General features: G+C 32.4%; 1 protein-coding gene and 1 non-coding gene across 2 annotated transcripts; one reads left to right on the top strand and one right to left on the bottom strand.

Moving 5' to 3' along the window:
- Nucleotides 1-1852: 1852 nt before the first annotated feature.
- On the top strand, nt 1853-1934 carry TRNAS-UGA (transfer RNA serine (anticodon UGA)). Its single transcript has one exon. It is a non-coding gene; the product is annotated as a tRNA-Ser (tRNA).
- Nucleotides 1935-12537: 10603 nt separating this feature from the next.
- On the bottom strand, nt 12538-12906 carry LOC147555129 (uncharacterized). Its single transcript, XM_086657491.1, has one exon. The coding sequence runs from the start codon at nt 12904-12906 to the stop codon at nt 12538-12540; it is 369 nt and encodes a 122-aa protein (XP_086513617.1).
- Between the last annotated feature and the right edge of the window lie 2354 nt (nt 12907-15260).

Genomic DNA, 15260 nt, shown 5'->3' on the forward strand with positions numbered 1-15260 from the left:
GGCAGAAGCGCGTTTGGAATTTTCAGTACTGTGATGAAAGAATGATAAACACCGCAAAAACCAATTTATATGGTTTTCTTGCTTTTAACCTTTCACTCTGATATCTGACAGTGAGACCATTACTACAACTTTCCACGACCAGTAGTCTCTTACCACCACTACTTTGACTACTACTACCTCCGAGGCTCCGATCACAAATAGTGGATGACACCAAAGAATCCAACGTTATTAATCGAAGTCAATAGTAGTGATTACGCGTCCAAACTCAAAGTCATTTGGAAAACACACTTAGAATTTTCCTCTAGTACTGTATCATTTCAGTGAGTTTGATTTGGCAAACCTAATTTAACATTGTATTGAACACACTTAGAATTTTTTTTTCTATCTTTTGAATCTCATCCTCTGCACATACACAATCACTGAGTATGCTTGGTCGATCGACCCTTCACACATACATGCGGGACAATTAGCTGTTCGTGCCATCTTTCTCACTAAAGCAGTTTCTCTAGCTCTACAAGCCATACAAATCTGATATGGGGTTCGGCATAGAAGTACATTATATCGGCAGCTCTTGACAAGTAAGGTGTCACAGATCAATTATTTGGGTTTCAGACTTTACCGTGCCCTCCCTTTCCTTTATGAACTAAGATGTGTACTTGACTGGTCATGCACAACGACATCTTTGACATTGCTACCGAAAAACAAAACAACTTGGAAGAAAAAGAGCTCAGAGCTTGTATACAGATGCGAGAACAACTCGAACGAGAACTAGTTGAAGCTAAACAAGTTCTTGAAGAAATGGAGGTAAATTTTTTCATTTCTTCTATTCAAAATGTTACGAAGAATTTTAGTGAGTAAAAACGAAAGATATTGAAGTTTGTTAAGTTTGCTGACACCCGACTCAAAACCAGTTGACAATGAGAGGAGAGGACGAGAATACCCTTCTCTCATGTGGAACTACACTAACGCGCCCAGCAGGTGTGGCGTTTTTTTGGCCTCGCATGTGTCTTTTGAACTGTTGGGCCTTTCACGTGTGAGTCTAGCTCTGATACCATATGTTAAGTTTGTGGGCATCCAACTTAAAACCTATTAGCATTGAGTAAACATGACCTAGATATAAAATTCTGGGTTACTCGAGTACTTCTTTTTTTCAGGTGAAACTATTCTCACAAAGTTTGATTAAACGATTACGGGGTAACTGGAAAGAAACACAAGAGATGAAAGAAAAACTACTTCTACAAGTTAGTGCCATTCGAAAAGAAAGAAGAATTTGAGGTATTGGCAAAGTTGAAGGAAAAACAAATGAAACAAAAAGTAGAAAAAGAATCGAACAAAGCTAAAGAGGAAATTCAGAAGCTTGAGAAAGAAACAAGTGAGTTGAAACAAAAGAATAGAATGAGCTCGAAATCGCTTAGCCAAGAAGTAATCCAACTCCCTTAGGTATCACCATTGATGGACAAGTTGAGAATTTTCAAGTGGAAAGGAGAAGAAGGGCGGGCGAAGGTATGTGTTTTTTGCTTTGCGGAGGAGCGGTCGGTGGTTTTTCTTCCGTGCGCTCATCAAATTATATGCAGAGAGTGTAACCAGATTCATGAGACTCAAGGGATAAAGGAATGTCCTTTGTGTAAAACTCCTATCGAACAACGTATTGTTGCCCAAACCCCGTAATTCTTAGCTTGTGTTGGGCATTAGCCATCTTATATTCTCCCAACCGTTCTTGTTATCTGAATCTGAATTATGTCTTGATCTTTGTGAAATTAGTAGTACAAGTATTGACATTTTTGGTTTTTGAGATTGAACTATGATATGTAAAACCGATTAATATAAATATATTCAGTGTTATAACGAAAAGGTCGATATGTCCGAGTGGTTAAGGAGACAGACTTGAAATCTGTTGGGCTTCGCCCGCGCAGGTTCGAACCCTGCTGTCGACGATTTTTGTTCTTTTTTTTAGTTATACCCAAATTTGACCTGAAGATTTAAATAAACTGAGTCAGTCCAGTCAGATTCAGACACTTAAAAATTCTTACTTCATGATTATTCTTTTTTAGGGAAAAGACTAGGAAAATGATCTACATAGAGAAGAAGAAGAAATTCCGAGAAATCAATGGTTGTTAGTTTAAAACCTAGGACTTATGCAAAATGGACGAATTGTTTTTTATGCTTATTGGGAGTTTGATAACAATTACATTCAACGGATGACATAAACCACTTTCCGTGTAAATCGGGTCAAAATAGAGGAGTATCATTATTAAAGGGGCCGTGGGTATATAACGCAAAATAATGTTTAAAAAGGGTCTTTGGTCGAATCTTCCCAAAAAAATAGGTTTTTAGTCCTTTTGCACTTTGGACCAAAACCCTTAATATATTAAACAATATACCGTTCTTGTCTTAAACTGAATTTTCGCGATTTTTTTAGTCCTTTTGTACCGTGATTTTTTATTTTAAAAAGGAAACGAAATCATCAATTTTCTCTCTCATCGAATCTGTTTTGGAAACGAAATCAATTTGCATTATTGGAAGAAATTAAATAGGAAATAGCGGATATTTTCAAATCAATTTTCTCTCTCTTTACAGATTTGGAAACCAAATCAATTTACTCTCTTTACAGATTTGGAAACCAAATCAATTTTCTCTCTCTTACTATGTAATTTTTTTTCGATTCAAATCAATTTTCTCTTACTCGACTTTCATATTTGGAAAGAAAATATTTTCTGAGATCAATTAAGCGTGATTTGAGTGTTAATATACAAAAATATATCACTTTCTCTCACTTAACTTTCAGATGTGGAAAAGGTATATTTTTCTGGGAACATTACAACAGCATTTGTTTTCGTTTTTACTCATACATAACCACAAATCGAATACAAAATTATGAAACAGGTTCGTAAATTATGTGTTATTTATGACGAGGCAACCATCATTTGTCATGCATACAACGTAATTTATCAAATGTATATGCGTCATGTTCAATAAATTACACATAATGTCTATTAAATCACACATCGTTTACATTCTGTTACAAGAAAATCGTACAAAATCTTCTCTGGTTCAGAATGGTGCTGATCCATGTACTCTCCATTTGCAGTCTTGAATAAGACAAACAGCAGTTACACGTTTTGAATCATTTTTGATGAATTTAAAATCATGCCCTATGTTTATACTATATTGTCGATGAGCATATCGAAATGCTTTTGCACCACCAGGAAATAACTGATCAATTTAAAAAAAAAATTATCCCAGCCATCAGATTTTAGTTTTGTGGTCTTACTTAATTGGATGATTCTGTAAGAAATTCCATAGGTAACAGCAAAACTACAAAAAAAACATATACATTTGTCAACAAAACATATAATTTACTAGAAACGACATGTATAATGGAGTAAATTATGCATACTATTTGTTAAACTTCATAATGTGTTGGGAGACAAACAGAACTTTAGTTTGAATCACAAGGTCACTGTTATTTGAAAAAAATATGTATAATGTGCAATAAATTACATATATTTTTTGGAACATTACGCAATGTTTACATTCTGTTACAGTATAATTGTACGAAATCTCAGCGGTTCAAATGTGTAAAGCGCAACAAAGTATATATAATTTTTTGCACAATACACATTGTTTACATTCTGTTACGGTAACATCGTACGGAATCAGACGAAATCTTCTATGGTACAAACGTGTGATGTTCAATAAATGCACATACTTTCATGTAAATTACACATCGTTTACATTCTGTTATAAAAAACATACGTAATCTTCTCTAGATAAAAAAGGGTATCGTTACCGGATCTGATATCAAGAGATGTTCTAAACATCAAGATCTGTAACCTAAATCTAATGAAAAATAAAATAATACATGGATACAAACAAAACATAATCGAAGATAATGAATTAGTAAACAATGATTTAACATTAACATCATAAATCGGTTATGAAGATCATAGAGAGAGAAAATCATGAATAATGATGAATATTTGAGAAGATGATACAGGGATGAAATCGATTATAATGAAAATCATAAATATCTTTAAAGATGATGATGAAAACCCTTAAAAAGAAAGATTAAACTTTTTCCTTCTTCCACTCATCTCCCAAAATGGGTTAGAGGTCCAAAAAACAAGGTCCTATTGGTACAAATAGTCCACTCATCTCCCAAAATGAATCGAAAGCCCAAAAACAAATTATAAACCCACATCTAGTCCAAAAACGGATCACAATGCAAATGCACTAAATCTCATCTCTAAGGAGAAAATTGTTTCCTTCTTCCAACTTTACCCCTTTATACATATAATTCTGTACACATTTATCAGAATTATGATACATTATTCAGACAGTCTGGTACATTATTTAGATAGTTTGTACATTTTTTAAATGTATGGTCTAATCGTCTAATGATTTACAATATGTACATTTTAAAGAATGTGTAAGGAATGATAATACAATGTATTTTCTTCAAGTTTCTTTTATATTTTAACCATTATTGTCACATTGTATTAGTTGTACCATACATTACATACAGTGTATACTTCATTTGTATATTATAATTTAACCATTACTCTAACATTGCCTAATTTGTACCTTACATTGTTCATCATATTTTTCAAACATTACTTATGATTCTCCATGCATTTTTCAGAATTATTATACATTATTCACATAGTTTGTACAATATACCCGATACACACTTAAAAATGCACCGTACAAACTACCAGATACAATATACCAACATTGAATTAGAAATGTATTACATCTAAGATTCATACAAAGTCAAGTTCGTAACCTAATTTTTTAGATGCTAAGAACCTAAAACCATAAACTAAAATGGATTACACATTTAAAAATGCATTGTACAAACTGTCAGATGTTATATACAAATTACCAGATGTATTATATAAGCTACCAGATGCATTACACAAACTACCAGATGTATAAAATCGGTTGACTGAGAGTATTTTGGGCATTTTAGATAAAGGACTAAAAACCTATAAATCTTTAAGGGTGGATCTTGGACCTAATTTTTCTTAACTTTTGGACTTTCAACCTATGGCCCCTTGTGAATATTAACTCAATAGACCCATTTTGTGAATATTAACTAAGTGCAGTAGGTAATCCACATATAATCATTCAATATAACCTAGTCATATCAAAGCCTTGACTTAAAGGTTATTAATTGGTTCGAGACGTAGGCATGGATAAAAACTTTGTCCGCGATAACTTGTTTTTTATTTAGTGAACTTGTGCTTCGAACCTTTAGCCTCTGAGATGGAAGATTATACCTCTTACCACTGCAACCAAGGGTTGTCAGCAATAACTTGTACATAAACTAAAATGAAATGGGGTATGATTACATCATCCTCATTACTCATTAGCTGATGTATAAGTTGAAAATTTGACCAAAATCTGACCGTTCATAATTCCATAGCTAGCCTAGTTTTATACATCTAATGGCTTGTAAAATCCGTTAGCTAACATAACAAACTGAGTTGTACGTATACTAGGGTATATCCCGTGCCCTGCGGCACGAACAATTGTATCAATCAAATGTGACAAATCTTTTATATTTTTATATTCTTGATACCATAATTTTTTGGTATTATTTTCTTCTATTTCTTTTTTTTAAATTAATTATTATTTTATTAAGAGAGAGAGAGAAATTTTAATTTCTTTTTTTAACTCTTGAAATATCTTTTCTTTCTTTTTTTCTTAATTTAGGAGTATCTTTTTTCGAAAGGCACAATTAGATTTTTTTTCTTGAAATAACTTATTTTATTTCTAAGAGGGACTACATTTTAAATTTTGAAAAAGACTTGACAATATTTTTTGTTAAAAATTAATTTTTGTCCCGGTAATCTTTCCCTTCTGTTTTATTATATTGATTAACATGTGCATATATATTTCTTGTCTTCTTGTGTAAGAACATCTATAAAAGCATCTTACTCTCTTTCATTTGTATATAAAAAGAAAAACTCGAGCTAGTTGAGTTGACACAAAAACCTCTTCCATCGCCAAAAAAATTTGTTTTAGCGATCTAGAGAATCAATATTTAATGGCACCAAGAAAGAGAGTGGCGATACCACTTTCACGGAGGTCAATACTCTACCTCGACAACATGTTCTAACACACCCAGTCTGAACACGATTCTTTTACTTGAACGTGAACTTGAAACAAACCATGGTAACATATATATGTATGTGTGTGTGTGCGCGTGTGTTTTAGCTCATTTTATATTATGATGAAAAGAGTTTAGAGATTAAATATAAATACTAGTGATGGTTATGGTGTGTTTATTAATTACTGCCATTGGTACATATGTAAGTACTTATATAGATTATATATGAGTAAATATTAATAATAGTTAGTATAGATGATGATAAAATAAAATATAAATGGTTTAGGGGATTACATGTAATTAAATAACAAATGATGATCAAATATGGTATCTTAATTAACTGGTGCTATATGTAAAATGTATATAAACTAATTGATACCGTAAAATGTATATAAACTAATTGATACCATGAACTGCTCTAAAGCCTCATACAAGATTAGTCGACTTACTAAATGTACTAACTTAATGATGAGGTTAATAAATATCTTAACATATCACATATCACATATTATATCACATATCACAAATAATTGTATACAAAATAAGAATCGTACGTAGTTAAGTTAGATTACAAGTTGATTAGTCTTTTATAGTATTATTATATATTGTAGGTGTATAATTTAAACCAATCGAAAAAAAAAATTTTAACTATTTTTTTTTGTTAATGAATTTAAGAGTGACTTGTATCAAGTAGAGGTGTTTTAGACATGGAAAAATGACTATTTGAGTTCAAATTATTATCATAATAATTAAAAAAGTCATCATTTTTTTCTATTAACTAAAAGTTGTCATGATAATATTGGGAATGATACATAAGGTTTCAAATAATATTAGTAATTATGAATCAGGTCATTTTCTATTATTTTACTTCCCAAAATACCCTTACCCTAAAACTCTCTTTCTCCCCAGCAAAAATCGAGAACCATTTTAGGGTTTAATGTTCTTCTCCTTAATCACAGTCATACCCATTTTTCCTCAAATCACCTTCTGTCCTTCTCAAATCTCCATTGAAATGTTTCATTCCTCTTCAATTTCCTAATTTCTCTCTCTAAGATCTTCTTCTCCTCTTCCAATCTTCCTTTTCACATCCACAAACAATTGAATCAAGATGTATATGGCGTACGGATGGCCTCAAGTTATCCCTCTCGAACCAGAACTTTGTCCTGTTTCTCAGAAGATCGGCTACCTTAAACTCATTAATCGTCTCTTACTTGCTATTGCTCCTTCTCACATTGAACTATGGAGCTCCTCTCAGGTTCTCTCTTCTCTCGATCGATCCGTTGTTATAGTTCAGTAGTTTGATTTCAATTTGTTGTTTTTAAACTTGTTTTTTGAGATTTGTACTGAATTTTGACTCAGCATAAGATCAGATTAAGGAAGTACAAGAGAGACTCAGGTTCAGTATTACGAGAAGGAGAGTATTTGCAAGCTGTTTGGAGTCCTGCCTCCAAATTGGTCGTTGTTCTTGTAAGATTTCCTCTTTCAGTTTGTGCACTTTACTTTTTTCTAAGTACATTATACGTTTTCGTGATTGGGTTTTGTTTCTGTTATTAGTTGTTTGATATGGTTAACTAGTGGTATCTCTATATCAAGAACAAAAATCAATGTTTTGTTTCCGTACAAGTAGAATGAAATCATCATTAATTTCATAAATTGCTCATTGTTTACTTGGTTAGTAATCAGTAAGGTTATGCAGAACCTCAGCTTAATTTGATTATTACACACATGAAATTATGCTTCCTGAATGTTGAAAACGGTTCCGATTAGCTGTTTTAGTTTTTGGCAAGCCTTGAAATCTTGAAGTGCGAACTTAAATATCTGGTTTCTGCTACTTAAATATATTCCTTACTGTTTGATCGAGATAGAATATGGAGGATTGAAGAAATAAGTAACTTGGTTGAATATATCACTTGTACTGGTATATCACCTAAGATCCAATATAATCTCCCATAAGTCTTCTTACTAGAAAAAAAAAACAGGTTTATTTAAATAATTTGTTAGTTCTTTAAGCTAAAGGTTTGATCCAATTTCTTTGCCTAAACACTTGGTAATGTATAGTTTGCGTAGTTTTAGTATATCTATAATTTTAATCCATCATTATTGTCAATTTATAAGTTATTCACTTAATGCCTGTCAGATGTCCGTTAGTTACTACTTAGATCCATAATGTTCCGAAATTTCCGAACCAGGACTGGGATTCAAACTTAGGACAAGTATTACCAGATATTCTACATTGCCTACTATAGCATTCTGAATCTCCAGTATGGTTTTGGGTTTAATTAGCCATGTAGTACTCTAAAGTTTTCAGTTTCAAAATCTTCAGCCTTAAGTTTACTGAAAGCATTTTACTAAATTCCCGTTGTCGATACCACATACCTGAGAGAATTTGGTAATATTGAGTACTGAGTAGGACTTGTGACTTTGACCTTTCTGACATTATTACCATGATAATCTACATTTTTCAAATTAAGGTCCCTATATCTTTTAGCACAATTCTTGCACTTCCTTTTGTGAATATTTAATAGTTGTATTTTGAAGTGCAATGGCTGATCGGTTTCACTTATCGCTGCAGACTTCTTCATTCTTCCTTCATATTTTCAAAATTCAGTTTACAAAAAAGAGACTGCAGGTTGGGGGGGGAGCATCCTTCTAGGTTGCTTCTTGCATGGCTTTGGTACTTAATGAGCAAGTACCGTTTGCAAATAAGAGTTTAACAATGTAAGATATTTTCTAACAACTTTTTGTTCAGTTTTATCATTTCAGAATTATGTTAATCATTAGCCTAACCTATTCTTTTTTAGGAGCAATATTGTTTGTGATAGTAAACATCTTCTTGTTGGACTGTCGGATGGGTCTATACAACTTATATCCTGGAAAGGGGAGGTATATCTGAGTTCTAATTGATGGAAGCCCTTGAATGATTTTTTTTTAAGTATCTATCGGGTCGATAAAACTGATGTTGTAAAATGTGTAACTCTTTATAGTCAATGAATCAATTAATTTTCACTAACAAATATAAAAGTGTTCTAATAATAAGTAATAAAGATGTTCTAATTACATAATAAGGTAAGAATTACATTGTAAGGGTTTTATCATTTTGTTTCCTGGTGAAGATCGAACAACCATGCAAACATCACCAAACAAGCTTCTTCAAAGGGGATAATCTTGATAGATCATTATTACTCAAAAAGCGTTCGATAAACCGTGAAAGACTCCATTATTTGCCTCGATTTTGTATTGACTTATTAGTTATTTGTTTCTTGCTTCTTGTTATTTTTTGTATACGATTCATTGATCAAGTTTCTCTTCCTTTCTATCTCTTTACCTTATTTCATCTTGAAGTATTAAAGGTTTAATTTTGAAGTAGAGAATAATAAGAATTTGAAGGTCGACCACACAATTTCTTTATGATGATGAATGATGAAATCAATTCCAAACTCAAGATTTTGTAGACACTAATCTTAGTTTATATTCTCGATTGCAAATCGAGTTTGCAAGACATGCAACTCAAGCTTATATTCTGGAAAGTTTGCAAATCATGTTTGCAATCTATATTTTGCAAACACAATTTACAATTTACAGTTTACATTATGCAAACACACGTTTGCAGAACAGCTTGTTGCAAACACACGTTTGCAGAACAGCTTGTTGCAAACACACGTTTGCAGAACAGCTTGTTGCAAACACACGTTTGCAGAACAGATTGTTGCAAACACGTTTGCATAACAGATTGTTGCAAACACGTTTGCATAACAGATTGTTGCAAACACGTTTGCATAACAGATTGTTGCAAACACGTTTGCAGAAAAACGTAAAGGAAAAAAAACACCGTTTTTTTCTGGGTTTTTTTTTTGAAAAAAAGTATTGAAAGTGGATCTTGTTAGAAAGCTAATGAAAAATCATTTCTAAATATCTAATTTTTATAGAAATCCGACATCTCAAACAAAAGTTATATCGATTTAAAATTTAAAGAAAAATAAAAGAATTTAGCTACACAAAGTGACAAAAAAGGGTATTATAGTATTTGCACACTTTTTGACCTGAATAATAATTTTCAAATGTTTTGTGCTTTTCTACTCATTTTCAATATTATTTTGACCTTTCTAGTAATTACCTCTTTAGACATTTCCGTTGGAGACAAATTTTTTTTTTTATACACTGCCACATCTGAAAAAGAATCTCCATTGACACTTTACAACTAAGACCTTTAGAACTTTTTAGAATGTCCATACTCTAAACTTTGAAATATAAACAAAAACTATAAGTAACTTACCAAATAGTCACAGGAACATTCACTTATATATTTTGGGAAATTTTATATACACTCACCATTTTTGCCAGTCGCACTCACATGTGGATTGACTTGGTCAATTTTTTCTTGACTTAGTCAAATTTCACTCGCTCACCATATTAAGTCAATATTGGTTAAATTGATTTAAAATAATCTAAAATCATCCACCACTCCCAACACGTAAAATTCCTTTCACAACACTCACTACCCTACCACTTAAAAAAATTGATGATGAGCACGTCCTGAAATCGAACAATTATCTTCTGATCATATTCAAATTATTAAAAGTTTTTATTTATTTTTAGTGGTGAAAGAAATTGAAAAGAAAAAAACTTCACATTCTTATTCTGATCCAAATAAAACTATATAAAGACTGAAGAATCGCCCACTGAAAAGGCATAAAAACATCTCATGAATCTTTGTTTTAAGTTGTTTTTTTAATAAATGTGGCGTTATTTTTCGAAAGCGAAAAACTCCACGAAGGTTCGAAGGTATCGATTAGGCCGTCAGATTCCATTATAGGTCCACACGAAGCTACCGATATGTGATGGAACAAATCGGTTTTATCTTACCTACGTAAAATTTATCAAAATTCTCTTCAAATGTTGTTATCTGTCAGTAGGACTTTACCGGCGCCTTATGTTACACATCATCTTTATGACAGATTGCATTATATAGGTCGACAAGGAACTACCTATATGTAATGGAAGATATAGGTTTTATCTAACAGGTGGAAAACTTCCCTAAGTTCTCCTTAAATGTTGCTCTTTGTGATCAGTCGGCAGGACTATGCCAATGTTTTATGTTACACTTCGATTTCATCTTACCGTCTAAAACGTGTCAAAATTCTCTTAGAAAGTTCTCTCTCCTATTTGTCGGTACAGTAGCCACACCTCATATTACATGTCGGTTTCATCTTTCTGATAGTTTAAGCATAAAATCAGTTCCATCTTACCGACAAAAACTGATCATGAGTTTGGGAAAAACGAGTTTGTTCGGGTAAAAATAGATTTGAATGTGAGAGTGAGTGCGAATAATCGTGAGTGCATCAGATAAAAAACGGCATGTGTATATAACATTTCTCATACTTTTGTTGTACACAAAATATGGCCCCTTTCTTCAATTTTTGTTAAAGGCACCTATTTTCTTCATATTTTTCAAAGATTGCCTTTAAGGGAGACATCTTGAACACTTCTATACACGCCTTTAACTCTTACAGTTATCATCACAAATCAATCTCTCACTAGCTCATCCTATACTAGTTTATCAAGTAATCAACTTTAAAACTCTCTGGCTATGTCGGGCGCAGGATATTTTGACCTAGTTTCTTCGAAATACTAGATAGTAGCCTAACGAGGGAATAAGCGCGTGGTCACCGGATCCGGCCCCATTCTCACCCTTATTCCCCCTAAAATTTGCTTTGAGGAGGGCTTTTAACACTTTCATGAGGCCCCTTTAAGACTTCATCCAATACTAGTTTATCAAGTAATCAACTTTAGTACTCGGGCCTTGGTAGGCGCAGAGGAAACTTTCACATAGTTTCTTCTGAAATTCAACACAAATGTCTTAGTTTTTTTTTTTTGTTGTTGAAATGTGAAATATCATTAAGACGAAAGAGTACTATTACAATGCATAGACACTAAAAAATTAAGATACATTTTTCACGTCTTCGATATATTCTTCCTCCGAGCCCATCTTACTAATTTGTCGGTTTGAATATTGAGAGTCCTCTTTGTTTTTATTGAAAATGATGAGGTGACATTTTCATTATTTAATTTCAGATGTGAAATTTTTGACTCAACGGTTAAATTGAAATAACTTGTGGTTAGTTAGAGTCCGACTAATTCGACATAGACTTAGTCTAGTCAAACTCAGATCAGTCAGACTCAGACACGTAAAAAAGACAATCACCACATTACTATTTCATCTAAATTTTAAGAGATTAAAAGAAGCATTAGCATAACAAAAAAAAAACAGTTTATGTCTCTCAAATTATTTTGAGATTAATCAATTATGTTGAGATTAAAAGAAGAATTTCAAATAAATCTCTGCTTATTAGTCCAAAACAAAAACTTCCCCATAATTCCTTTTTAATCAGCTAGTAAACAGAGAAGGAAACGAGCGATTCCGATCACCCGACTTGTGAAGTACTCATTGATCTCATATAATAATTCTTAGAAGTAGAAGAAGATGACATTGATGGTGAAGAAGACAATAAGTTCCCTGATCTTCTCCTAAGAATTTGTTTCATTCCATCTGCTACTTGAACAGCTGGGTTTGTTTTAAATTTTCGACAAAATGTCATATGAGACTTCATAGCTTCATCTACTTCTAATGGTTTCTTCTTCTTTTTGTTCTTCATTACTTCATCTCTTACTGATTCAGCACACAACCCACAAATCCATTTTCCACTAAATTCATCTTTCACTTCATTTATGTAATCTTGGGTACAATCTTCTTTTAATCCACAACACTCACACTTTGCCAATTCAATCTCCATTTCGATAATGGATTAATGGGTTTTTCTTCAAATATTGCCTTTTGGTGTTTGGGTTATAACTTGAGAGATTTTATGGACTGAGAGAGAGAGAGAGAGAGAGAGAGAGAGAGAGAGAGAGAGAGAGAGTTGTGGTTGAGAAATATGCCATAACATCCTCCATGTTATAAGGAACATGGGAAGTGAAAATAAGACAACATATGTGGTTAAAGAGGTCTTATGGTTGGCTTTTGCACCTACTTTTGAAAACCAACTAGTATAGAACAAGAGTCTTAGTCACTATTCTTTTTTCCAAAGTATTATCAATTTTTATTATAGTTAGTATTAATTTCTAGATAGTTCTTTGATTAGGTATTAAAGTTAATCATTAGTTGGCATGATATAGTATTTTCTTTTCTTTCTTGCTATGCTATGTAATTTGATTCTTGACTTTAAAAAAAGATACAGTAATATATTTTTTTAGAATCTTACAAAACGTCCTACTTAGAATATTGATAGCATAATTTGTGGTTTATATTGATGATAAACTCAATATATCTAATTCTAGAGATCTTATACTTTCTTCAATGATCATGTAGAAAAATCGGAATAAGGTGACCTACCTTTCCGTTTTCACTAAATAGATTAGATCAATTGTAGTCTTCTTTGTGAACCCTAATATTGGTAATTAGAGGCATGGTTTTATCATAAGTGTATTATATATATGTAAGATTTGTGGTAGGTTTATAATTGTGGTCAATTCATGCTTTATAGTGTTTCTTTATATTTTTCATATTGTCATAGGCTTCAATCATTTATTATCACATGGGTATTTGTTGAGTTCAACATTACTATCATGTTGAATAATGTGTAGTATTATTCTGTGGTTGCTGGATTTTATTATATTTGACACAATGTCCATTCACATGCATCCCTTGCTCTACAAGTCATTGTATGTCCCTGGTCTTCCTCTCTCTCTCTCTCTATCTTCAGGGGTGGCCCGTGATCAAAGCCACCAAAACGGTCGCTTTGGGCCCCAAATAATCAAGGGCCTCATGTTTCATATTTTGTATGTAATTTTCGAAAACCTAATTATATTTTAAATCAATTTCAAACACAATTTAAGTTGTAACTTGGTGTTAAAGGGTTTGAATCTTAAATGAAAGGTTAAGGGTTCGATTCCTACCATTTGCATTGTTTAAATTTTACTTAATTTTTTTCTAATATCCATTGTATGGGGGCCCCAATTTTTGGTTTCGCTTGGGGCCCCCGATATACTAGGGCCGGCCCTGTCTATCTTTGCCCATTTCCTTTACCTCTTCCAAGCTTACAAAGAGAGGAGTTTTAAAGGAGCCACTATTAGTTGTAAAGACACCTCCTATAACTGTAAAAGGCGCTTTTCTCAAGGCAAATTTTGAGAGACAGTTTGTGAGTAAAGCAATAACCCTAACACTTCTAGAGGTGCCTTTAACACTTTGAGGCGGCGCCTTTAAAACTTCCCTTAATAACTAATAATTTAAAATTTAATTTGGATTATCCTATGTACAAAACTAATATATAAATACAAAACTAGTAGGCACTAGCTAAAGAAAAATGTAGTGGTTAAAGATAAGCTTATCAAAATCTAATCATCATTCAACATTGGATAATTTATTGGACTTAACCGTATTATTATGCTAACTTGCTTATCAAAATATAATAATTAATGTGTTGTCACAACCCGCACAATATTCTATGGATGCCAACTCAACATGAACAAATTATACAGTTTTAATCATTTATTTGATAATACTTGACTACTCTCCGGACCCTCTTAACCTCTCAGACATCTTGGATTCTAGTCTTGGTGGAAACAGTTCATTTTCGAGATTTATCCTATTTAGTTACGGAAAAAAAGGTAAGTGTAGTCTAAATGAACTTTAAGGACCTTATAATGACCTTCTCGGATTAAAAAGAGAAAATCTCGAATTGGAGAAAACACACCCTTCCTTGATGGTAAATGTGGTGGTAGTTAGTGGACAAGAAGGGGAAAAATCTCTTTATAGAAAACTAACAAAAAATAAGAAGTTTGAAGAAGATGGTAATAGAATTCTGTTATCTTAAACCACATTCACAAAATCAATCTTTATCTCTCCTTTCAATGACCAAACAAAAAAATGTAAAATAATTCATATTATGATGGTGTTATTCTATACTGTAACATTTAATTTTCATTTCAACTACGACATTAATATTTTTGACAAAAATGATCATACCATTCAGACGAATAGTTGTCCATGACAGGATGTCCCATGTCGATACAACCTCATTGCAATGTTAGAGAAATGCACGTCATCGAACTATCACCAGTAGATATGTGTTTACCGTTTTGTATTATG

Source organism: Eschscholzia californica, unplaced genomic scaffold (genome assembly GCF_041429995.1).
Source record: "Eschscholzia californica isolate CP2 unplaced genomic scaffold, dmEscCali1.0.p SCAF_2, whole genome shotgun sequence".
In the NCBI taxonomy this organism is placed as follows: Eukaryota; Viridiplantae; Streptophyta; class Magnoliopsida; order Ranunculales; family Papaveraceae; genus Eschscholzia; species Eschscholzia californica.